Source organism: Gymnodraco acuticeps, unplaced genomic scaffold (genome assembly GCF_902827175.1).
Source record: "Gymnodraco acuticeps unplaced genomic scaffold, fGymAcu1.1, whole genome shotgun sequence".
In the NCBI taxonomy this organism is placed as follows: domain Eukaryota; kingdom Metazoa; phylum Chordata; class Actinopteri; order Perciformes; family Bathydraconidae; genus Gymnodraco; species Gymnodraco acuticeps.
The window spans coordinates 58,008-84,500 of NW_022991944.1; the positions used below are offsets into that span (position 1 = coordinate 58,008).

The following is a 26,493-nucleotide window of genomic DNA, read 5'->3' on the forward strand; positions in this document are numbered from 1 at the left end:
TAAAAGAGGATACATTGTATTTTACCTGTGGAAGAAGGCTGCGTTATCAGCGGTGTTTAAGCAGCTATAAATCCAATGGTGATATTCCATTGTGAGATTGGAGCTAAGTCACAGCATCACAAAGGACAGAGCCACTCACGGCACTGCTTCTCTCCGAAGCCGCCCCCTACACCCTGTTGATTGACAGTGGTCCTTTTTTAGTTTGACATTGAAATAGTTGTTAAAATATGAATATTTGAGCAAATGGTCTATTAGAGCAATAGTTAACTGCGCATTGTCCTCCTCAGTCTGTGTACAGCTGTGTCAATTGAAAGGGCAGCGCCGTGTGCTGACAAAGGAATAAAGTAAAAGCTTACGGCACCGGGTATTCCCAGGCGGTCTCCCATCCAAGTACTGACCCGGCCCGACCCTGCTTAGCTTCCGAGATCGGGCGTGTTTTGTTTTTTTTATCGTTTATTATCAAAATTCACATATTTACAGTTTATCACATTTTCTTTTTACAACAAGGATCCCCTTTTACAAGGATCCAGCATCATCAAAAAACAAAAACATTCTTTATTGCATCACAAAGTGAAAATGTAACTTCCCCTCCTCCTCTTCGATCAATGAACATCCTTCCACATATTCCTCTATAAACTCTTCTTTTCTCATATATATGTACAAAAGTCTGATGTCTCTCTTTATTGTCCCCACCATCAGGTCCCAGACACTGACGATTTTCCCCTCAAAATGAGCCACATTCCGTCTTAGCTTTACAGCATATCTGGCATGGCTTAAAACAAGGTTCAGCAGGTTAACATTGTATCCACACATTCTCCCCCTCCATCCAAATAACCACAGTTCCTTCCAGTCCCTCGTCTTTATTTCCTTTTCATCCCAACACCTGTACAACATGTCTTTCATTCTTTCAAAGAATCCCCTCAATTCACTGCATTCCACAAACTCATGCATGCAGTTCTCTACACCCACTTTACACACATCACATTCCCTCTTTACCTCTTTATCAAACATGCTCACAATTAAGTTATTAAACACTCTATTGTGTCGTAATAAGAAGTCAAAATGTTCACATTCGGGGCTATTCCCTTCACCCTTAAGTTCACCCACATTTTCCTCACATCCATCTCACACACGACTTTCTCCCACACTTTCTCAGCGGCTGGTCTCCTTACACAGTCTTTTCTCATCATGTCATAAATACCTTTCGTTGTTATTTTCCCCAGGGTGATTGTTTTTTCCCCCGTTCCTACATATAGTTCAACCCTGCTCTCATCGCTTCCCGCCTGTTCCCACTCAATCCTCCTTCTCCATTCATCCGGCATCCCTTCCTTTATGCTATCCATCACGTTCTCAGCTGTCCTCAATCCCATCACTAAATCCCTTTCCCTCACCTCGTCCACGATGACCTGCGACCTCATGAACCCAGGGACATACTCGTAGACCAGATCCTTCACTGTTCTGAAGCCCGCTCTCCACATTGGCAAATTGAAGATTAACCCTTTCTCACCCTTAATCCTAGGATTTAGGAAGATAGGCTGGTTCCACACTTGCCTCACATTCACGCACTCGTACCTCACATTTGGCAAAAACTCACCCCATGCACTCAAAACCTCCTTTTGAAACTCACTCATGCCGTTCATTCTCCCTTTCCCCATCTTCATATAAATCACACTGTCACCACACCCTCCACACTTGCTCAGTGCATCCCCAAGAAAGACCTTCCATAGTTGGTCATTGTTAATGCTCAGGTATCCTATCATCCTCTTGACCCTACTTGCTTTTAACTTCCTGTCTAAGTTAATTAGCTTCAATCCCCCATCTTTGTAACCATTCTCCAAGACTTCCTTTGCTATCTTCACTCCCCTCCCATCCCATAAGAACTCACTTATTATTTTGTCTATTTCTTTCAGTACCCTCTCAGGAACCTCCAGAACGTTCAACACATAAACCAGTTTGCTCATAATCAGCCCGTTCACTACTATAATTTTCCCTCTCAATTTGAGCTTCCTTCTTTTCCAAAAGGTCAGCGTTTTCCTTATGCTCTCTGTGATTCTTTCATACTGGATGTCTCTGCCCTCCTTGTCCTTTATCCCTACATTTATCCCAAGCACTGTGAAATAGTCCTTGTTTTCTTTTAGCCCCAAATCTGTTCTTCCTACAGTCACCCCTCCTAGCACCATGTACTCTGATTTGTCCACATTGACCTTAGCCCCTGACGCCCCTCCATATACAAGTAAGCTATCAAGAATCCCCTTTATGCTCACCATGTCCCTCACTGTTAAAGTGGTGTCGTCAGCATACTGATACAGCAGACTCATTCCTCCTCCTGGTACTTCTATCCCTCTCACCATCTTGTTATTCTGTAACAGAGTGGCAAGCGGCTCTGCTGATAGCGCATAAAGCATGGCAGAGAGAGGGCACCCTTGCCGGACTGACCTCCCCAGTCTGAAAACATTTGTGATGATCCCATTGACTTTGACACAACTAACCGCCCCTGCATATATCCTCTTTATCCATCCAATAAATCCCTTCCCGAATCCTGCTCTCTCTAAAACCTTAAATAAATATGAATGATTAACCCTGTCAAACGCTTTGTTTAGATCTAAACTGACAACTATCCCACCTTTCCCCCCCTTCATGTGTGCAATAGTGTCCCTAATACTACTCACTGTGTCGCTGATGTCCCTCCCTGGTATGCTGTAGGCCTGTGTGCACCCCACTACCGTCCCAATCACTTTCTTTAACCTGTTCGATAATACCCGTGCCAGAATTTTATAATCAGTGTTTAGCATACTCAAAGGCCTATAGTTCTCCAATTTGTCCCTACTTCCCTTCTTATATAGAATACTGATGACCCCTGTTGAAAGGTCAGCCGGCAATTCCTCCCTCTCTTCTAGCTGCTTAAACAGCTCATGTAGTATGGGCACCAAAATGTCCTTGAACTCAATATAAAATTCTGCTGTCAAACCATCCAGCCCTGGACTTTTATTTCTCCCTATTCCTTTTATGGCATTTTCAATCTCCCCTTTCCCTATTTCCCCCTCACACATGTCTCTCCCCTCAGTACTCAGGCTCTTATCCATGCTGCCTATGGTCATTTCCAAGCTCCTCTCATCGTTCACCTCCTCTTTAAATAAATCCTTGTAGAACTCCTCTACCCTGCTGGCTATCCCTACTAACTCTGTGATCGTTTCTCCCCCTTTACCTTCTATCTGCTTAATAAAATTCTTCCCTTGCTTCCTTTTCTCCATTCCCAGGAAGAAACCAGTGCTCTTCTCCCCTTCAACTAAGTACTCCGCCCTGCTCCTTATGATTGCTCCCATGCACTTGCCCTTTTCTATCTGACCCATCTCATCTTTAAGTCTAGTGTAATTTCCTATATCTCTCCCTATCTCTGCATCTATCTTCTCTGCCTCCCTCTCCAGCTCTCTCCTCACTTTTCCCTCCCTCTCTCTCTCTCTTTTATTCCTCCCACTGCTATACTTTATACTCATTTTTTTGATGTCTCTTTTTAACTCCTCCCACCACACTGCCACATCCACTCCTTCCCTACTACCCTGCTTCAAAATGCATTCATTGACTTTAGTTTTATATCCCTGTTCTTTTAATAGCATCCCGTTCAAACACCAAATTCCCCCCCCCTTTCCCTCTACAACCCTCAGTGAAACTAAAGCACAGAATCGTGTGATCACTCATGGCAGCGGTTCTGTGTTCAATATCCCCAATTTTCCCCCCCATGCTCGCCTTACAAATTAATAGATCTATCCTGCTTTGCTTGAGCACCCCTTCTACCACCTGTTTCCTAGAAAACACCCTTTCATTTGCGTTCCTCTCTCTCCATATATCACTCATTCCATTCTCCCTCATAACCTTTTTCAATGCGCCACGTGAAGAGTCACTTTTGAAGCGCATCCCCACTGACACATCTATTTTCCCACACCACACATTGAAATCCCCCACAATCATACAGTTCCCCCCACACTTCCCTTCTAAGCCCTCAAAAAAACCTTTTCTCTCCCTTTCATCATTTGGTGCATATATATTGATGAGTTTATATGTTTCTCCCATATAATCAAACACTACACCAATCATTCTTCCATCACCATCATCTTCCACTTTGCTCACATTCTCCACCACCCCTGTCTTAATTAGAATCGCCACCCCTCTAGCATTCGTACCCCCGTTACTCACATATACATCACCAAACCAACTCTTTTTCACATCATCCACACACCTATCATTCCAGTGCGTTTCTTGGAAGCAAACAATGTCAGTGGCACACAGCATGATAGCCCTGTCCCTTCTGTCCGTCTGTTTTAGCCCATGTCCATTAAATGATGATATTGTCACCATTATAAGGAGAAAAAGGAGATACATCATTATTAAAGTCATTTCAATTTAGCCTCACCCCGTAGAATGTCCATCTGTCGTTTCTCATGCCTCAATGCCGTCTTCGCCGCCTCCGCACTCACATCTCTGGAGACTCGTTCACCGTCATCAGGACCCTTCTCCACCTTCACGTTCCCAGACTGCTCCTCCACCGGCGTTCCTTCATTTTTCTCCTTAGACCCAGCATAACTCCTCTTCCCATCAGGCTCCGATGTTTCGTCGCTTCCTGTTTCTCCTCTTCCTCCATTACTTCCGCTTTCACTTCCAACGTCCTCCTTTTTATATTCTTCTGCATTGCTTTCTTTTATTTTGTTTTTCTTCTTTCTTTTTTTACTCAGGGTGGTATGGCCGTAAACGAAAATTCAATCGGCACACATGCTATTTATAGCTGCTCAAACGCCGCCGCTGATAACCCTCCACCTTCTCACGTACAGCTCAAATACAATGGATCCTCTTTCACTCCTGTATATCACCTGTTTGGAGCTCCATGTTTGCTGGCACATTGCGTGGACATTTTGCAAAACACAAAAAGTGGTGCTCTTCAATCATGACTTTTATCAACAATGCATTCATATCAAATACGGCGTCTCAGTCTTGCTGTGAACGCTTGTTTGGTGTTTGGCTGAAAGTTCAATTCAAGCTTTTTTCTTGTTGCAAAGTGCTGGAATCGGCTGCCATTTAAGTAACATCCGCCCAAACCGTGGTCTCTTCTGAAAGGGGGAACTAAGCTAAGGACTTTTCATCCCTTTCTGGGCGCTTTTGCTCAGTGTATTGATTTTGGTTGTACTTTTTTTTAACTTGTCTGTACTTGAAATGATCATATTTCAAATCTTTCTCATGGCTTTCTCTTGCCCTGTAGTTTAGGCTCCAAGCTTGAGTAAAAGAGGATACATTGGATTTTACCTGTGGAAGAAGGCTGCGTTATCAGCGGTGTTTAAGCAGCTATAAATCCAATGGTGATATTCAGTGGCGACTGGTCATTAGGGGCAGGTGCGGCACAGCCCCACCTAGTGTCAGCAGAAAGTATTAAAAGTAATGATTACAAAAAAATGCAAAAAATAAATTTAAAAAATATATTAAATATATTTTAAGATCATGTTTAATCATCTGATTCGTCTGTACATTGCTGTTTTAGTCTGTGTTCTTCTAATTAGTGTCTACAGTGTGTGCCTATTGAGCTGTTTTGAGCCATGTGGGACAAAACCCGATCCTGCCCCTCCCTCTCCCTGTTTAAGTCAATGGTGACTGTAAAAACTACACTGCGCATGCTCAGAGTATTGTCCTATTTAATGTGTGTGGCAAAAAATAATGACCATAGGGGCATAGTGCTGCCATCCCCACCATACGTCATCTCACATCATTCAGAGCTGATTGGCTGTAAGTACGTGTGCCGCGAAAAGTGTGGTGTGTGAAGAGGAGGAGAGAGAGCTGCAGTGAGGCGTCCTAAAACCCAGAAATAAACTGCGCATGGCTTCCCTCCACAAAAAAGCAATGATATTTCTCCATAGGATTTTAGAAAATAGCTCCAAATAAGATCTGTGGGAAACAAACCTGTTAGATAAATGCACGTTTTGTTCAGCCGGATAATATCCACATGTCTACCCTACTTTTATAATTTTCGAATCATAAATCTATTGATTAGATCAGATTTATGATAGACTTTTGAAACTACAAGAACATAAGGAGGACTTTTACAAAAAAGTAATAGAGATTTTTGTCCAGAAGGATAGGCAAATGGACTTCATCTTCATGTCAAGGTAAGACTGCAATTTGATTGAAAATGGGATCTTACTAAGAGAGAACAATTCAATATTTAAATGATAAAATTACATTTTTGGGTATCCTTTTGTTGAACTGTCTGTTTAAAATTAATTGAAGCATCAGACAAAAAAAGCTTTTGAAAATAATATTATATTTTGATTTAGGTCAAAATATAATATTTGTAAACCTGAAGAGTCAGAGCCTCACCAGCCATGAACCTCACTGCAGAAGCTTATATATAGACATCTAAGTTTTGTGTGGCCCACCACTTTTGTACATATAAAAACGCCACTGGTGATATTCCATTTCCATTGTGAGATTGGAGCTAAGTCACAGCATCACAAAGGACAGAGCCACTCACGGCACTGCTTCTCTCCGAAGCCGCCCCCTACACCCTGTTGATTGACAGTGGTCCTTTTTTAGTTTGACATTGAAATAGTTGTTAAAATATGAATATTTGAGCAAATGGTCTATTAGAGCAATAGTTAACTGCGCATTGTCCTCCTCAGTCTGTGTACAGCTGTGTCAATTGAAAGGGCAGCGCCGCCGTGTGCTGACAAAGGAATAAAGTAAAAGCTTACGGCACCGGGTATTCCCAGGCGGTCTCCCATCCAAGTACTGACCCGGCCCGACCCTGCTTAGCTTCCGAGATCGGACGAGATCGGGCGTGTTTTTTTTTTTTTTATCTTTTATTATCAAAATTCACATATTTACAGTTTATCACATTTTCTTTTTACAACAAGGATCCCCTTTTACAAGGATCCAGCATCATCAAAAAACAAAAACATTCTTTATTGCATCACAAAGTGAAAATGTAACTTCCCCTCCTCCTCTTCGATCAATGAACATCCTTCCACATATTCCTCTATAAACTCTTCTTTTCTCATATATATGTACAAAAGTCTGATGTCTCTCTTTATTGTCCCCACCATCAGGTCCCAGACACTGACGATTTTTCCCTCAAAATGAGCCACATTCCGTCTTAGCTTTACAGCATATCTGGCATGGCTTAATACAAGGTTCAGCAGGTTAACATTGTATCCACACATTCTCCCCCTCCATCCAAATAACCACAGTTCCTTCCCAGTCCCTCGTCTTATTCCTTTTCATCCCAACACCTGTACAACATGTCTTTCATTCTTTCAAAGAATCCCCTCAATTCACTGCATTCCACAAACTCATGCATGCAGTTCTCTACACCCACTTTACACACATCACATTCCCTCTTTACCTCTTTGTCAAACATGCTCACAATTAAGTTATTAAACACTCTATTGTGTCGTAATAAAAAGTCAAAATGTTCACATTCGGGGCTATTTCCCTTCGTGTTCAGGGTGGTATGGCCGTAAACGAAAATTCTATCGGCACACATGCTATTTATAGCTGCTCAAACGCCGCCGCTGATAACCCTCCACCTTCTCACGTACAGCTCAAATACAATGGATCCTCTTTCACTCCTGGAAATCACCTGTTTGGAGCTCCATGTTTGCTGGCACATTGCGTGGACATTTTGCAAAACACAAAAAGTGGTGCTCTTCAATCATGACTTTTATCAACAATGCATTCATATCAAATACGGCGTCTCAGTCTTGCTGTGAACGCTTGTTTGGTGTTTGGCTGAAAGTTCAATTCAAGCTTTTTTCTTGTTGCAAAGTGCTGGAATCGGCTGCCATTTAAGTAACATCCGCCCAAACCGTGGTCTCTTCTGAAAGGGGGAACTAAGCTAAGGACTTTTCATCCCTTTCTGGGCGCTTTTGCTCAGTGTATTGATTTTGGTTGTACTTTTTTTTAACTTGTCTGTACTTGAAATGATCATATTTCAAATCTTTCTCATGGCTTTCTCTTGCCCGTAGTTTAGGCTCCAAGCTTGAGTAAAAGAGGATACATTGGATTTTACCTGTGGAAGAAGGCTGCGTTATCAGCGGTGTTTAAGCAGCTATAAATCCAATGGTGATATTCAGTGGCGACTGGTCATTAGGGGCAGGTGCGGCACAGCCCCACCTAGTGTCAGCAGAAAGTATTAAAAGTAATGATTACAAAAAAATGCAAAAAATAAATTAAAAAATATATTAAATATATTTTAAGATCATGTTTAATCATCTGATTCGTCTGTACATTGCTGTTTTAGTCTGTGTTCTTCTAATTAGTGTCTACAGTGTGTGCCTATTGAGCTGTTTTGAGCCATGTGGGACAAAACCCGATCCTGCCCCTCCCTCTCCCTGTTTAAGTCAATGGTGACTGTAAAAACTACACTGCGCATGCTCAGAGTATTGTCCTATTTAATGTGTGTGGCAAACAAATAATGACCATAGGGGCATAGTGCTGCCATCCCCACCATACGTCATCTCACATCATTCAGAGCTGATTGGCTGTAAGTACGTGTGCCGCGAAAAGTGTGGTGTGTGAAGAGGAGGAGAGAGAGCTGCAGTGAGGCGTCCTCAAACCCGGAAATAAACTGCGCATGGCTTCCCTCCACAAAAAAGCAATGATATTTCTCCATAGGATTTTAGAAAATAGCTCCAAATAAGATCTGTGGGAAACAAACCTGTTAGATAAATGCACGTTTTGTTCAGCCGGATAATATCCACATGTCTACCCTACTTTTATAATTTTCGAATCATAAATCTATTGATTAGATCAGATTTATGATAGACTTTTGAAACTACAAGAACATAAGGAGGACTTTTACAAAAAAGTAATAGAGATTTTTGTCCAGAAGGATAGGCAAATGGACTTCATCTTCATGTCAAGGTAAGACTGCAATTTGATTGAAAATGGGATCTTACTAAGAGAGAACAATTCAATATTTAAATGATAAAATTACATTTTTGGGTATCCTTTTGTTGAACTGTCTGTTTAAAATTAATTGAAGCATCAGACAAAAAAAGCTTTTGAAAATAATATTATATTTTGATTTAGGTCAAAATATAATATTTGTAAACCTGAAGAGTCAGAGCCTCACCAGCCATGAACCTCACTGCAGAAGCTTATATATAGACATCTAAGTTTTGTGTGGCCCACCACTTTTGTACATATAAAAACGCCACTGGTGATATTCCATTTCCATTGTGAGATTGGAGCTAAGTCACAGCATCACAAAGGACAGAGCCACTCACGGCACTGCTTCTCTCCGAAGCCGCCCCCTACACCCTGTTGATTGACAGTGGTCCTTTTTTAGTTTGACATTGAAATAGTTGTTAAAATATGAATATTTGAGCAAATGGTCTATTAGAGCAATAGTTAACTGCGCATTGTCCTCCTCAGTCTGTGTACAGCTGTGTCAATTGAAAGGGCAGCGCCGCCGTGTGCTGACAAAGGAATAAAGTAAAAGCTTACGGCACCGGGTATTCCCAGGCGGTCTCCCATCCAAGTACTGACCCGGCCCGACCCTGCTTAGCTTCCGAGATCGGACGAGATCGGGCGTGTTCAGGGTGGTATGGCCGTAAACGAAAATTCAATCGGCACACATGCTATTTATAGCTGCTCAAACGCCGCCGCTGATAACCCTCCACCTTCTCACGTACAGCTCAAATACAATGGATCCTCTTTCACTCCTGGAAATCACCTGTTTGGAGCTCCATGTTTGCTGGCACATTGCGTGGACATTTTGCAAAACACAAAAAGTGGTGCTCTTCAATCATGACTTTTATCAACAATGCATTCATATCAAATACGGCGTCTCAGTCTTGCTGTGAACGCTTGTTTGGTGTTTGGCTGAAAGTTCAATTCAAGCTTTTTTCTTGTTGCAAAGTGCTGGAATCGGCTGCCATTTAAGTAACATCCGCCCAAACCGTGGTCTCTTCTGAAAGGGGGAACTAAGCTAAGGACTTTTCATCCCTTTCTGGGCGCTTTTGCTCAGTGTATTGATTTTGGTTGTACTTTTTTTAAACTTGTCTGTACTTGAAATGATCATATTTCAAATCTTTCTCATGGCTTTCTCTTGCCCGTAGTTTAGGCTCCAAGCTTGAGTAAAAGAGGATACATTGGATTTTACCTGTGGAAGAAGGCTGCGTTATCAGCGGTGTTTAAGCAGCTATAAATCCAATGGTGATATTCAGTGGCGACTGGTCATTAGGGGCAGGTGCGGCACAGCCCCACCTAGTGTCAGCAGAAAGTATTAAAAGTAATGATTACAAAAAAATGCAAAAAATAAATTAAAAAATATATTAAATATATTTTAAGATCATGTTTAATCATCTGATTCGTCTGTACATTGCTGTTTTAGTCTGTGTTCTTCTAATTAGTGTCTACAGTGTGTGCCTATTGAGCTGTTTAGAGCCATGTGGGACAAAACCCGATCCTGCCCCTCCCTCTCCCTGTTTAAGTCAATGGTGACTGTAAAAACTACACTGCGCATGCTCAGAGTATTGTCCTATTTAATGTGTGTGGCAAAAAATAATGGGCATAGTGCTGCCATCCCCACCATACGTCATCTCACATCATTCAGAGCTGATTGGCTGTAAGTACGTGTGCCGCGAAAAGTGTGGTGTGTGAAGAGGAGGAGAGAGAGCTGCAGTGAGGCGTCCTCAAACCCGGAAATAAACTGCGCATGGCTTCCCTCCACAAAAAAGCAATGATATTTCTCCATAGGATTTTAGAAAATAGCTCCAAATAAGATCTGTGGGAAACAAACCTGTTAGATAAATGCACGTTTTGTTCAGCCGGATAATATCCACATGTCTACCCTACTTTTATAATTTTCGAATCATAAATCTATTGATTAGATCAGATTTATGATAGACTTTTGAAACTACAAGAACATAAGGAGGACTTTTACAAAAAAGTAATAGAGATTTTTGTCCAGAAGGATAGGCAAATGGACTTCATCTTCATGTCAAGGTAAGACTGCAATTTGATTGAAAATGGGATCTTACTAAGAGAGAACAATTCAATATTTAAATGATAAAATTACATTTTTGGGTATCCTTTTGTTGAACTGTCTGTTTAAAATTAATTGAAGCATCAGACAAAAAAAGCTTTTGAAAATAATATTATATTTTGATTTAGGTCAAAATATAATATTTGTAAACCTGAAGAGTCAGAGCCTCACCAGCCATGAACCTCACTGCAGAAGCTTATATATAGACATCTAAGTTTTGTGTGGCCCCACCACTTTTGTACATATAAAAACGCCACTGGTGATATTCCATTTCCATTGTGAGATTGGAGCTAAGTCACAGCATCACAAAGGACAGAGCCACTCACGGCACTGCTTCTCTCCGAAGCCGCCCCCTACACCCTGTTGATTGACAGTGGTCCTTTTTTAGTTTGACATTGAAATAGTTGTTAAAATATGAATATTTGAGCAAATGGTCTATTAGAGCAATAGTTAACTGCGCATTGTCCTCCTCAGTCTGTGTACAGCTGTGTCAATTGAAAGGGCAGCGCCGTGTGCTGACAAAGGAATAAAGTAAAAGCTTACGGCACCGGGTATTCCCAGGCGGTCTCCCATCCAAGTACTGACCCGGCCCGACCCTGCTTAGCTTCCGAGATCGGACGAGATCGGGCGTGTTTTTTTTTTTTTATCTTTTATTATCAAAATTCACATATTTACAGTTTATCACATTTTCTTTTTACAACAAGGATCCCCTTTTACAAGGATCCAGCATCATCAAAAAACAAAAACATTTTTTATTGCATCACAAAGTAAAAATGTAACTTCCCCTCCTCCTCTTCGATCAATGAACATCCTTCCACATATTCCTCTATAAACTCTTCTTTTCTCATATATATGTACAAAAGTCTGATGTCTCTCTTTATTGTCCCCACCATCAGGTCCCAGACACTGACGATTTTCCCCTCAAAATGAGCCACATTCCTTCTTAGCTTTACAGCATATCTGGCATGGCTTAAAACAAGGTTCAGCAGGTTAACATTGTATCCACACATTCTCCCCCTCCATCCAAATAACCACAGTTCCTTCCAGTCCCTCGTCTTTATTTCCTTTTCATCCCAACACCTGTACAACATGTCTTTCATTCTTTCAAAGAATCCCCTCAATTCACTGCATTCCACAAACTCATGCATACAGTTCTCTACACCCACTTTACACACATCACATTCCCTCTTTACCTCTTTATCAAACATGCTCACAATTAAGTTATTAAACACTCTATTGTGTCGTAATAAGAAGTCAAAATGTTCACATTCGGGGCTATTTCCCTTCACCCTTAAGTTCACCCACATTTTCCTCACATCCATCTCACACACGACTTTCTCCCACACTTTCTCAGCGGCTGGTCTCCTTACACAGTCTTTTCTCATCATGTCATAAATGCCTTTCGTTGTTATTTTCCCCAGGGTGATTGTTTTTTCCCCCGTTCCTACATATAGTTCAACCCTGCTCTCATCGCTTCCCGCCTGTTCCCACTCAATCCTCCTTCTCCATTCATCCGGCATCCCTTCCTTTATGCTATCCATCACGTTCTCAGCTGTCCTCAATCCCATCACTAAATCCCTTTCCCTCACCTCGTCCACGATGACCTGCGACCTCATGAACCCAGGGACATACTCGTAGACCAGATCCTTCACTGTTCTGAAGCCCGCCCTCCACATTGGCAAATTGAAAATTAACCCTTTCTCACCCTTAATCCTAGGATTTAGGAAGATAGGCTGGTTCCACACTTGCCTCACATTCACGCACTCGTACCTCACATTTAGCAAAAACTCACCCCATGCACTCAAAACCTCCTTTTGAAACTCACTCATGCCGTTCATTCTCCCTTTCCCCATCTTCATGAAAATCACACTGTCACCACACCCTCCACACTTGCTCAGCGCATCCCCAAGAAAGACCTTCCATAGGTGGTCATTGTTAATGCTCAGGTATCCTATCATCCTCTTGACCCTACTTGCTTTTATCTTCCTGTCTAAGTTAATTAGCTTCAATCCCCCATCTTTGTAACCATTCTCCAAGACTTCCTTTGCTATCTTCACTCCCCTCCCATCCCATAAGAACTCAGTTACTTTTTTGTTATTTCTTTCAGTACCCTCTCAGGAACCTCCAGAACGTTCAACACATAAACCAGTTTGCTCTAATCAGCCGTTCATACATAATGTTCCTCTCAATTGAGCTCCGTCTTTAAAGGTCAGGTTTCCTATGCCTCGTGACCCTTTCATACTGGAGCTCGATCCGTCTATCCCTACATTTATCCCAGACTGGAAATATCTTGTTTTCTAGCCGCCAAATCACCTGTTCTGTCCTACAGGACCCCTCTAGCACCATGGATCTGTTTGTGGCACATACTGCGTGGAATTTGCCCAAAACACAAAAGTTGGTCTCTTTAATCATGACTTTTATCAACAATGCATTCATATCAAATACGGCGTCTCAGTCTTGCTGTGAACGCTTGTTTGGTGTTTGGCTGAAAGTTCAATTCAAGCTTTTTTCTTGTTGCAAAGTGCTGGAATCGGCTGCCATTTAAGTAACATCCGCCCAAACCGTGGTCTCTTCTGAAAGGGGGAACTAAGCTAAGGACTTTTCATCCCTTTCTGGGCGCTTTTGCTCAGTGTATTGATTTTGGTTGTACTTTTTTTAACTTGTCTGTACTTGAAATGATCATATTTCAAATCTTTCTCATGGCTTTCTCTTGCCCGTAGTTTAGGCTCCAAGCTTGAGTAAAAGAGGATACATTGGATTTTACCTGTGGAAGAAGGCTGCGTTATCAGCGGTGTTTAAGCAGCTATAAATCCAATGGTGATATTCAGTGGCGACTGGTCATTAGGGGCAGGTGCGGCACAGCCCCACCTAGTGTCAGCAGAAAGTATTAAAAGTAATGATTACAAAAAAATGCAAAAAATAAATTAAAAAATATATAAAATATATTTTAAGATCATGTTTAATCATCTGATTCGTCTGTACATTGCTGTTTTAGTCTGTGTTCTTCTAATTAGTGTCTACAGTGTGTGCCTATTGAGCTGTTTTGAGCCATGTGGGACAAAACCCGATCCTGCCCCTCCCTCTCCCTGTTTAAGTCAATGGTGACTGTAAAAACTACACTGCGCATGCTCAGAGTATTGTCCTATTTAATGTGTGTGGCAAACAAATAATGACCATAGGGGCATAGTGCTGCCATCCCCACCATACGTCATCTCACATCATTCAGAGCTGATTGGCTGTAAGTACGTGTGCCGCGAAAAGTGTGGTGTGTGAAGAGGAGGAGAGAGAGCTGCAGTGAGGCGTCCTAAAACCCAGAAATAAACTGCGCATGGCTTCCCTCCACAAAAAAGCAATGATATTTCTCCATAGGATTTTAGAAAATAGCTCCAAATAAGATCTGTGGGAAACAAACCTGTTAGATAAATGCACGTTTTGTTCAGCCGGATAATATCCACATGTCTACCCTACTTTTATAATTTTCGAATCATAAATCTATTGATTAGATCAGATTTATGATAGACTTTTGAAACTACAAGAACATAAGGAGGACTTTTACAAAAAAGTAATAGAGATTTTTGTCCAGAAGGATAGGCAAATGGACTTCATCTTCATGTCAAGGTAAGACTGCAATTTGATTGAAAATGGGATCTTACTAAGAGAGAACAATTCAATATTTAAATGATAAAATTACATTTTTGGGTATCCTTTTGTTGAACTGTCTGTTTAAAATTAATTGAAGCATCAGACAAAAAAAGCTTTTGAAAATAATATTATATTTTGATTTAGGTCAAAATATAATATTTGTAAACCTGAAGAGTCAGAGCCTCACCAGCCATGAACCTCACTGCAGAAGCTTATATATAGACATCTAAGTTTTGTGTGCCCCACCACTTTTGTACATGTAAAAACGCCACTGGTGATATTCCATTTCCATTGTGAGATTGGAGCTAAGTCACAGCATCACAAAGGACAGAGCCACTCACGGCACTGCTTCTCTCCGAAGCCGCCCCCTACACCCTGTTGATTGACAGTGGTCCTTTTTTAGTTTGACATTGAAATAGTTGTTAAAATATGAATATTTGAGCAAATGGTCTATTAGAGCAATAGTTAACTGCGCATTGTCCTCCTCAGTCTGTGTACAGCTGTGTCAATTGAAAGGGCAGCGCCGTGTGCTGACAAAGGAATAAAGTAAAAGCTTACGGCACCGGGTATTCCCAGGCGGTCTCCCATCCAAGTACTGACCCGGCCCGACCCTGCTTAGCTTCCGAGATCGGACGAGATCGGGCGTGTTCAGGGTGGTATGGCCGTAAACGAAAATTCAATCGGCACACATGCTATTTATAGCTGCTCAAACGCCGCCGCTGATAACCCTCCACCTTCTCACGTACAGCTCAAATACAATGGATCCTCTTTACTCCTGGAAATCACCTGTTTGGAGCTCCATGTTTGCCGGCACATTGCGTGGACATTTTGCAAAACACAAAAAGTGGTGCTCTTCAATCATGACTTTTATCAACAATGCATTCATATCAAATACGGCGTCTCAGTCTTGCTGTGAACGCTTGTTTGGTGTTTGGCTGAAAGTTCAATTCAAGCTTTTTTCTTGTTGCAAAGTGCTGGAATCGGCTGCCATTTAAGTAACATCCGCCCAAACCGTGGTCTCTTCTGAAAGGGGGAACTAAGCTAAGGACTTTTCATCCCTTTCTAGGGCGCTTTTGCTCAGTGTATTGATTTTGGTTGTACTTTTTTTAAACTTGTCTGTACTTGAAATGATCATATTTCAAATCTTTCTCATGGCTTTCTCTTGCCTGTAGTTTAGGCTCCAAGCTTGAGTAAAAGAGGATACATTGGATTTTACCTGTGGAAGAAGGCTGCGTTATCAGCGGTGTTTAAGCAGCTATAAATCCAATGGTGATATTCAGTGGCGACTGGTCATTAGGGGCAGGTGCGGCACAGCCCCACCTAGTGTCAGCAGAAAGTATTAAAAGTAATGATTACAAAAAAATGCAAAAAATAAATTAAAAAATATATTTTAAGATCATGTTTAATCATCTGATTCGTCTGTACATTGCTGTTTTAGTCTGTGTTCTTCTAATTAGTGTCTACAGTGTGTGCCTATTGAGCTGTTTAGAGCCATGTGGGACAAAACCCGATCCTGCCCCTCCCTCTCCCTGTTTAAGTCAATGGTGACTGTAAAAACTACACTGCGCATGCTCAGAGTATTGTCCTATTTAATGTGTGTGGCAAAAAAATAATGACCATAGGGGCATAGTGCTGCCATCCCCACCATACGTCATCTCACATAATTCAGAGCTGATTGGCTGTAAGTACGTGTGCCGCGAAAAGGGTGGTGTGTGAAGAGGAGGAGAGAGAGCTGCAGTGAGGCGTCCTAAAACCCAGAAATAAACTGCGCATGGCTTCCCTCCACAAAAAAGCAATGATATTTCTCCATAGGATTTTAGAAAATAGCTCCAAATAAGATCTGTGGGAAACAAACCTGTTAGATAAATGCACGTTTTGTTCAGCCGGATAATATCCACATGTCTACCCTACTTTTATAATTTTCGAATCATAAATCTATTGATTAGATCAGATTTATGATAGACTTTTGAAACTACAAGAACATAAGGAGGACTTTTACAAAAAAGTAATAGAGATTTTTGTCCAGAAGGATAGGCAAATGGACTTCATCTTCATGTCAAGGTAAGACTGCAATTTGATTGAAAATGGGATCTTACTAAGAGAGAACAATTCAATATTTAAATGATAAAATTACATTTTTGGGTATCCTTTTGTTGAACTGTCTGTTTAAAATTAATTGAAGCATCAGACAAAAAAAGCTTTTGAAAATAATATTATATTTTGATTTAGGTCAAAATATAATATTTGTAAACCTGAAGAGTCAGAGCCTCACCAGCCATGAACCTCACTGCAGAAGCTTATATATAGACATCTAAGTTTTGTGTGCCCCACCACTTTTGTACATATAAAAACGCCACTGGTGATATTCCATTTCCATTGTGAGATTGGAGCTAAGTCACAGCATCACAAAGGACAGAGCCACTCACGGCACTGCTTCTCTCCGAAGCCGCCCCCTACACCCTGTTGATTGACAGTGGTCCTTTTTTAGTTTGACATTGAAATAGTTGTTAAAATATGAATATTTGAGCAAATGGTCTATTAGAGCAATAGTTAACTGCGCATTGTCCTCCTCAGTCTGTGTACAGCTGTGTCAATTGAAAGGGCAGCGCCGTGTGCTGACAAAGGAATAAAGTAAAAGCTTACGGCACCGGGTATTCCCAGGCGGTCTCCCATCCAAGTACTGACCCGGCCCGACCCTGCTTAGCTTCCGAGATCGGACGAGATCGGGCGTGTTCAGGGTGGTATGGCCGTAAACGAAAATTCAATCGGCACACATGCTATTTATAGCTGCTCAAACGCCGCCGCTGATAACCCTCCACCTTCTCACGTACAGCTCAAATACAATGGATCCTCTTTTACTCCTGGAAATCACCTGTTTGGAGCTCCATGTTTGCTGGCACATTGCGTGGACATTTTGCAAAACACAAAAAGTGGTGCTCTTCAATCATGACTTTTATCAACAATGCATTCATATCAAATACGGCGTCTCAGTCTTGCTGTGAACGCTTGTTTGGTGTTTGGCTGAAAGTTCAATTCAAGCTTTTTTCTTGTTGCAAAGTGCTGGAATCGGCTGCCATTTAAGTAACATCCGCCCAAACCGTGGTCTCTTCTGAAAGGGGGAACTAAGCTAAGGACTTTTCATCCCTTTCTAGGGCGCTTTTGCTCAGTGTATTGATTTTGGTTGTACTTTTTTTAAACTTGTCTGTACTTGAAATGATCATATTTCAAATCTTTCTCATGGCTTTCTCTTGCCTGTAGTTTAGGCTCCAAGCTTGAGTAAAAGAGGATACATTGGATTTTACCTGTGGAAGAAGGCTGCGTTATCAGCGGTGTTTAAGCAGCTATAAATCCAATGGTGATATTCAGTGGCGACTGGTCATTAGGGGCAGGTGCGGCACAGCCCCACCTAGTGTCAGCAGAAAGTATTAAAAGTAATGATTACAAAAAAATGCAAAAAATAAATTAAAAAATATATAAAATATATTTTAAGATCATGTTTAATCATCTGATTCGTCTGTACATTGCTGTTTTAGTCTGTGTTCTTCTAATTAGTGTCTACAGTGTGTGCCTATTGAGCTGTTTAGAGCCATGTGGGACAAAACCCGATCCTGCCCCTCCCTCTCCCTGTTTAAGTCAATGGTGACTGTAAAAACTACACTGCGCATGCTCAGAGTATTGTCCTATTTAATGTGTGTGGCAAAAAAATAATGACCATAGGGGCATAGTGCTGCCATCCCCACCATACGTCATCTCACATCATTCAGAGCTGATTGGCTGTAAGTACGTGTGCCGCGAAAAGGGTGGTGTGTGAAGAGGAGGAGAGAGAGCTGCAGTGAGGCGTCCTAAAACCCAGAAATAAACTGCGCATGGCTTCCCTCCACAAAAAAGCAATGATATTTCTCCATAGGATTTTAGAAAATAGCTCCAAATAAGATCTGTGGGAAACAAACCTGTTAGATAAATGCACGTTTTGTTCAGCCGGATAATATCCACATGTCTACCCTACTTTTATAATTTTCGAATCATAAATCTATTGATTAGATCAGATTTATGATAGACTTTTGAAACTACAAGAACATAAGGAGGACTTTTACAAAAAAGTAATAGAGATTTTTGTCCAGAAGGATAGGCAAATGGACTTCATCTTCATGTCAAGGTAAGACTGCAATTTGATTGAAAATGGGATCTTACTAAGAGAGAACAATTCAATATTTAAATGATAAAATTACATTTTTGGGTATCCTTTTGTTGAACTGTCTGTTTAAAATTAATTGAAGCATCAGACAAAAAAAGCTTTTGAAAATAATATTATATTTTGATTTAGGTCAAAATATAATATTTGTAAACCTGAAGTGTCAGAGCCTCACCAGCCATGAACCTCACTGCAGAAGCTTATATATAGACATCTAAGTTTTGTGTGCCCCACCACTTTTGTACATGTAAAAACGCCACTGGTGATATTCCATTTCCATTGTGAGATTGGAGCTAAGTCACAGCATCACAAAGGACAGAGCCACTCACGGCACTGCTTCTCTCCGAAGCCGCCCCCTACACCCTGTTGATTGACAGTGGTCCTTTTTTAGTTTGACATTGAAATAGTTGTTAAAATATGAATATTTGAGCAAATGGTCTATTAGAGCAATAGTTAACTGCGCATTGTCCTCCTCAGTCTGTGTACAGCTGTGTCAATTGAAAGGGCAGCGCCGTGTGCTGACAAAGGAATAAAGTAAAAGCTTACGGCACCGGGTATTCCCAGGCGGTCTCCCATCCAAGTACTGACCCGGCCCGACCCTGCTTAGCTTCCGAGATCGGACGAGATCGGGCGTGTTTTTTTTTTTTTTTTTTTTTTTATAAATAAAGGATTTATTTGAATTTCTTTCTGCAAAAGCTCATTGACACAAAATACTTTCCATCCAGCACATAGACCGAGCCCGGCTACATTCCGGTCCAGTCTATAGTCTGATCCAGTCTACAGTCCGGTCCATTCTACAGTCCGGTCCATTCTACAGTCCGGTCCATTCTACAGTCCGGTCCATTCTACAGTCCGGTCCATTCTACAGTCCGGTCCATTCTACAGTCCGGTCCATTCTACAGTCCGGTCCATTCTACAGTCCGGTCCAGTCTACAGTCCGGTCCATTCTACAGTCCGGTCCAGTCTACAGTCCGGTCCATTCTACAGTCCGGTCCAGTCTACAGTCCGGTCCATTCTACAGTCCGGTCCATTCTACAGTCCGGTCCAGTCTACAGTCCGGTCCATTCTACAGTCCGGTCCATTCTACAGTCCGGTCCATTCTACAGTCCGGTCCAGTCTACAGTCGGTCCATTCTACAGTCCGGTCCATTCTACAGTCCGGTCCATTCTACAGTCCGGTCCAGTCTACAGTCCGGTCCAGTCTACAGTCCGGTCCAGTCTACAGTCCGGTCCATTCTACAGTCCGGTCCATTCTACAGTCCGGTCCAGTCTACAGTCCGGTCCATTCTACAGTCCGGTCCAGTCTACAGTCCGGTCCATTCTACAGTCCGATCGGGCGTGTTCAGGGTGGTATGGCCGTAAACGAAAATTCAATCGGCACACATGCTATTTATAGCTGCTCAAACAACACATCCTCACTCCCAGGTCGGCCTATGTTGACGTTATGTCAAGTCCTGTGTCGGCTTTTTCCAACGCAAGGGGGGGCCTTAGCGTCCATTTTCAACGCAAGAGGGGGGCCCTTAGCGTCCATTTTCAGCTTTCCGTGATGTCCATATGCTTCTATGGACGCTCATGGAAGCACGGCATTCGTTTGTGTCGGCTGCCCTTAAAGATAATGTGAGCGTCCATTCTCATTGGATAACGGAGAATTGTACACCCGGAAGTAAGTATTCCTCTTACTGTCGATTGATTTTACAGTGATATCTGCACTACTCATCGACTAAAGAACACCAGATTATCCTTGTTAATTACACAACATTGATTGGTTTAAATTGTGTGCAATGCTTTTGTATTTTCCCCCTTCGATTCGGAGAAACAAATATTTTTTCGGAGTAAAGGATGGCAGAAGACACTACACTACCCAGAATCCCCAGCTATCGTTTGGACTACACCATGTGCTCTGTTTGACTTCACGTGATCTTCAAAATTTCTCCCTGCAGAAAAAAAAAACATGGCCGAACTTCGTTTTATTCTCGGTGGAAAATGCCTATTTTAAAGTTAGTTTGGCCATTAAAATGCGTTTTGATGTAATTTGATGCGAGAAATATGAGTTGTTATTTCAGATTATGTGTGCAGTGGATGTAGTACATGATCTTTAGTTTGCTAGTTATTACGAAGATTGGCTCTGACATACCTTCTGCTGATCAAGTCCCCAATGCTGGAAGCATCACAATTGTACAAGGTGTAAAATAGATTACCAAACTATGTTTAGAAAAAAGTTTCCAATTAGCAATGAATCACAAAAATACTTATGTTCGTTATACATATAGGTTAACTCTCTTTCCTTTATTATACATGTTTGATTTAAAGTCACGAGGACTTTTTCATTAATACCAGCATTAATAAGAGAATACAACATCTTGTTAGAAGCCATTTGATTGAGAGTATGATGCAATGTGTAGCTCAAATACAAGTCTATGATTTACAGTATATATATTTCAAGTAAATAAAATACAATGCAATATACTCAAAAAATAATCTATTTTTTACACTGAAGTTTTATACTTGACATTATATGCCTTTGCCAATCCCTTTACAATATCACACTAAGCCCAGGGCCTTTCTGAATACCCTCTGAGCATCCTCAGTGAGAATGTTCAGGAAAGTATTGAGAGCAGGTTGAGGTAAAAGAGAGGGCCGCTGCTGCTGATAATCCAAATAATGGAATAAATCTGGCCCCTTCCTCTGCTGCCATTAAAGCAATGTGAAACCAAGACACAGACAGCATGAAAAAGATAGCATCTTCGCTTATTTCTTTTAAAGCCAGTGGTGATTTCATCTCTGCCATTAGATCATCCAAAGGCACACCTGCACTATCAGAAATACTCTGCAGTGACTTCCTATCAAGGCTAAAAGTATGTTTGTACTCATATATGGCATTAGTAACCATGGTTATATCGACAGCAACAGAGAGCCCAGGAAATGGTACAGCTGCTCCGAATGCAGATGCAGCAGCAAGGAACTTTATTTTTGACTGGAGAGCCTCTTTCTTTTTGGTGATGATCTCAAGATTGGCAATGGGCGAGGCTAACAGCAGAGTATCTATTTTGTGTGCAGGAAGCTCTCTCTCTAGGGTCTCCTGTAACAGACGGAAGTCATACAGCTGGAGATGATAGGACACCAGAAAGACCTTTGGAGACTCAACACCTTGTTTTTCAAGACCTGCATTACAAAGACAGACAAGGGTTAGTAGGCTCATCCAGTATTATGTAACTTATTTATAGCAATTTGTTATGTCGCCCCTGACATAACACTTACCTTGAATGCAGTTTTCCCTGATCTTTGTGAGAAACATTTCTTCGTTTAACTCACTATCCTTTTGTTCTTCATTCCACATGTCTTATCCTTCTTGTCTAAGCCTCTAAAGGCGTTAACAAAGGTGGATTTACCAGGGCCACACTCTCCTGTGATGCCGATGTTTAGTGGAATTGTATCCTGCTCTTCCAAATATGCATTCATCTTTTCAGTTGTTGCGGCAGTTCCATTGGTTTGCAGCAATTCTTTAAATTGCTCTATTGGTTCTTTATCAAGTGGATTATCCATAGCACTCCTTAAAATATAAGAAAAACATTGCACTTTTGTGATTTGGGGAATTGCACCATATATCACCACCTCATTTTTCCACCTCCGCAATATTGCAAAAATCCTACCCTCTCTCACCCGCCCCGCAGCCGAACGACTACAATCCATGCCTTCATTTCCTCCCGCCTTGACTACTGCAACAGTAACTCACTTCTTTACGGCATCAGACAGCACTACATCCCTCAACAGACTCCAACGGGTTCAAAATGCAGCTGCGCGTCTCCTCACGCATACCAAATCATGGCATCACATCACCCCAATCCTCAAAGACCTCCACTGGCTTCCTGTCTCCCATCGCATCAACTACGACATTCTGGTCCTCACCTACAAAGCACTCCACCATCTGGCCCCCCCTTATCTCACAAACCTTCTCACTCCTTATCAACCCCCACGGTCTCTCAGATCCACCGCAGCCGGACTCCTATCCATTCCCACATCCACACTCTGCAGCTTTGGGGACAGAGCCTTCTCAGGCCCCGGCCACACGAGGACGATAACGGTAAAACGCATACGCAATCGCAATTGCAAAAAAGGCTTCCGTCCACACGCAATAGACACCGGAAAGTTTCTGTCCACACGAGACAGCTCCGTTTAGCTCCAACCGCTGAAGAAGCTGCAGTAGGCCTACATATGCCGAGCCTGTACGTGGCGCTGTAGCATCCTCCACAAAAGCAGCGAAGAAGCATGGTTGTCATGGTTGCCCTTCTGTTTATTCTCCGCGGTGGGGGCCGAGGGAACCGGGCAGAGTTTTTTGCCAGTCAACGTGTATTAAAGTTTAAATCTTCCGGACAAAATTATAAAAGTGCCGGTCAAAGGTCTTCTTTGTTATTTATTGAGCTTTAAAACAAATGAATAACGACTCTATATAATATAATAATAAAATACACGGAGCCTCTCTTTTTCCTCCCTCTCTTCTGACAGCGTCAGTGTCTGTCTCATGCAGCAGCTGATCCAGTAATGAGTGACCCGGCCGACAGTAAAAATAAACATATTTATAACTAGTTGATATGGTTGCTGTTTCTGTCTGCTCATTAATCTGCCTGTGAGTGTTTTCAACTGTGCGTGTAATATGTAGGCCTAAATAAGCTAAGCAGTAGCCCTGACGTCATTGGCTGCCCAAGACGAGAGAAAGATAAATAATCTGAATTCAGTGTGCAGTTTACTTTGACGCGGGGGTGAGCAGCAGAGGTGGGGAGAGGCGGGGCTATTGCCTCATCATTATCAGAAAATGATCATATAGGGCGTACACACGCAGCCGTTGGACCCCCCAGAGCGTTGCGTATGCCGTTCTATCCACCTTGGGACCCGTTATCGTTTCCGCAGTCGTTAAGTGCCATATTCGGTCATCCTCGTGTGGCCGAACGGTCTATATGACACAAAACGGTAACGCAAACGACCGTTTTCGTCCTCGTGTGGCCGGGGCCTGAGTCCCACACAGTCTTTCAGTCCCGCCTCAAAACACATATTTTCAACTCTGTCTAAGCCCCCCCCCCCCTCTCAATCAACTTCCTCTTGACTGCCTTTTTATTTATTTTTTATTTTACAATAGGCTACTTACTTGTTTGCCTGTCTTTATTTGTCTACCCTCACTCGTACTGTAAAGCGTCTTTGAGTTGTGAAAAGCGCTATATAAATAAAATGCTTTATTATTATTATTATATATGTAGACCTACATCTAATCATACAAATAATATATGACATAAATACAAATTACATACAAAGTAGGGAGATTTAATTGACATACGTAATTTGCAAACAAATCTCAATTGGTTAGTCTACACTAGGGGTCTCCAACCTTTTCTCTTAAAGAGCTAAATGAAAGTGGCCAAGAGCTACTTGCATCACATCGCTTACATTTATTCACATAGCACTCATCAGTTGAATTAAGCTACTTTTGTACACGTGTAAAATTGCAATACCCAAAGCTTATCAACAATCTTAATTTCACATCAAAGTCCAAGAAAACGACAATTTCTCACATATTATTATGACCCACATAATAAGTACTTCACTGAAAATTCACATAAATGTCCAAGAGAAAAAGAAAAAAATGTTTTCACTTCTTATTATGGCCCACATAGTAAATACATCGCCTTAATCACCGCCTTACAAGCATCATGGCATATGTGTAAAATAAGTGCATTCACTCTTTTTTTTACAGTTAGTGAGAGGACTGGCTCTGCATGGAGTCCACCAGACAGGTGTATGCTGGACCCACTTAGGTTCCCGCTATTAGTCATTTAAATGTTCCTCAGTCAGTCTTGTTCTGTATTTAGATTTCATGACATTCATGTCAGAAAAAGCTGCTTCCCAAAAGTATGTAGAACAGAACCAAATAAAGCAGAAATGTTCAGTGCTGCTTGGTGAATGTTCTTATAGTTTTCTACAAGGCTCCAGAAATGTTGTGAGTTTTGCTGAGACTTAAGCACTGATTGACACTGAACAGTTCAGCCATCTTTTCTTCTTCGTCTTGACATTCAATTATAAACCATAATAAATCAATTGTTTAGGTCTAGCCTCCCTATATCTGTGTGTGAAATTGTTCCATCCTCAAAAACAAAAAACGAATGCTTCTGCAGTCTAGCTGCAGCTTCTAGCTACGGTCTTCTGTTAAAAAAAGGACGTCCTGAATGTGGCATTACTAAAATGACTTGAGTCTGAACCATAGTCTGAACACAGCAGACAACATTTACAACAGCATTATAAAAACAAAAACAGTGCATGTGGGTGCACACTTACATTCTCTGTCTTACTGTTACATCAATCCCATTATTACATGGCTTAGTTGAATACTCGATTCTGATTGGTCAATTCAGAACACGTGACACGTTGTTAATACCGAACAGACAGACCGCTGTCAAGGACTTATTGACCGTTGTTAAGGACGCTCACATCTTCAGAAAGAAGTCCGGTCGATGTAACTGTATACAGTTGGGCCGAAACTGGGACATGAAAAACAGCGCAGAAGTAACGGGGCAGAAACCCTCCTTTTTACGCAGCGTTCCAGACATAGACATCAAACGGCGACACATATTCAGTTACCAGTTACTTTGTCATTAGGGCAGGGATATCTAGATACGTTCCAAGCAGAGCCGTATAATAGAAGAGTTATGACATCTCCGTTCACTCCAATGGACCACTTTTTTACAGCAATGGCGGATCGTGGAGCCTCTCATTCGTTCCCCGGAAGTTAGCGCCAAGGCTAGCAGAGCGGTAGAGTTGCAGCATAATAACCGTTCGTGACGGACTTTTAAAGGTAAGAAGAAGTTTAAAGATTTATATTGCGGATATTATCAGTACATCTGATTCAAATTAACATGTGTGTTAAAGTATGTCAGTGGATTATCCCTAAATTAGTAGATTTAGGGAACGTTTACACAGTGCTTGAATTGGAATGAAAAAGGTGCCAGTACTCTAAAATCAGCAACTTTTTCAAGTCAATTTTATATATACAGCCCACAAACAAGAATTTGGCTACTATAATGCTGGTGGGTTTGTCTCTTTACTACTGTATATTTTAGAAAGGTTCACTGTACTTAACATTTTTTATGATAGGCAGCGGATATGGCTAAAGCTCAGTAAGGTCAATATTAACTGAAAATATAGCAATCAAAGTCTAGATCTTCTGCTGAAGACACATGAAGCAGAGACCTTTCAGGTGAGAGCCCCTCTGGTGGTGTTCAACATTAATGACAAGGAAACAAAGCTCTGGTCAGAAGCATTTTTTATAAAAAGCTTTAACAAAATTAAGTATTTCTGTACATTTTGAATGCAATCTAACTTTCCAACTCAGAAAACGAAAAACGAAAAAGTGCCAAAAGTCTTCTCACATGGCTGAGCTGCTTTGCAATATACTTCACCACTGAAGAATACAAATATGTATAAAGTAAACTATGATGCAATCTAACTTTCCAACTCAGAAAAATGATAAAGAGCATGAACAAAGAACATGTAAAAACAAATGCAAAATGTGCACAATCTAAAATGAGAAACTGTAACTGCAAGTAACAAAGTCTGAGCCATGGTAAAGAGTTACATTGAACACCAAG

At 41.5% G+C, this 26,493-nt stretch overlaps 1 protein-coding gene and 3 non-coding genes across 4 annotated transcripts; all 4 read right to left on the bottom strand.

Annotated features, from left to right (window-relative positions):
- Nucleotides 1-468: 468 nt before the first annotated feature.
- Nucleotides 469-22,321, bottom strand: LOC117535873. The gene is made up of 4 exons (XM_034200493.1): nucleotides 22,198-22,321; nucleotides 21,730-22,024; nucleotides 4,409-4,722; nucleotides 469-772 (listed from the first exon to the last, which is right to left on the bottom strand). Exons 1-4 carry the CDS (start codon nucleotides 22,319-22,321, stop codon nucleotides 753-755), a joined length of 753 nt encoding a protein of 250 aa, XP_034056384.1. The 3' UTR covers nucleotides 469-752.
- On the bottom strand, nucleotides 9,480-9,598 carry LOC117535883. Its single transcript, XR_004567472.1, has one exon. It is a non-coding gene; the product is annotated as a 5S ribosomal RNA (ribosomal RNA).
- On the bottom strand, nucleotides 15,223-15,341 carry LOC117535884. Its single transcript, XR_004567473.1, has one exon. It is a non-coding gene; the product is annotated as a 5S ribosomal RNA (ribosomal RNA).
- Nucleotides 17,308-17,426, bottom strand: LOC117535885. The gene has a single exon (XR_004567474.1). It is a non-coding gene; the product is annotated as a 5S ribosomal RNA (ribosomal RNA).
- Nucleotides 22,322-26,493: the final 4,172 nt, after the last annotated feature.

What these genes read in the sequence shown, in the direction of transcription:
- LOC117535873 (XM_034200493.1), bottom strand. Translation starts at nt 22,321, where the DNA reads ATGAATGCATATTTGGAAGAGCAGGATACAATTCCACTAAACATCGGC. An exon ending in GTTACTAATGCCATATATGA is followed by an intron (nt 4,723 to 21,729) that starts GTACAAACATAC and finishes TACCACCCTGAG; the next exon opens with TAAAAAAAGAAAGAAGAAAA. An exon ending in ACAGATGGACATTCTACGGG is followed by an intron (nt 773 to 4,408) that starts GTGAGGCTAAAT and finishes CCTTGTTTTAAG; the next exon opens with CCATGCCAGATATGCTGTAA.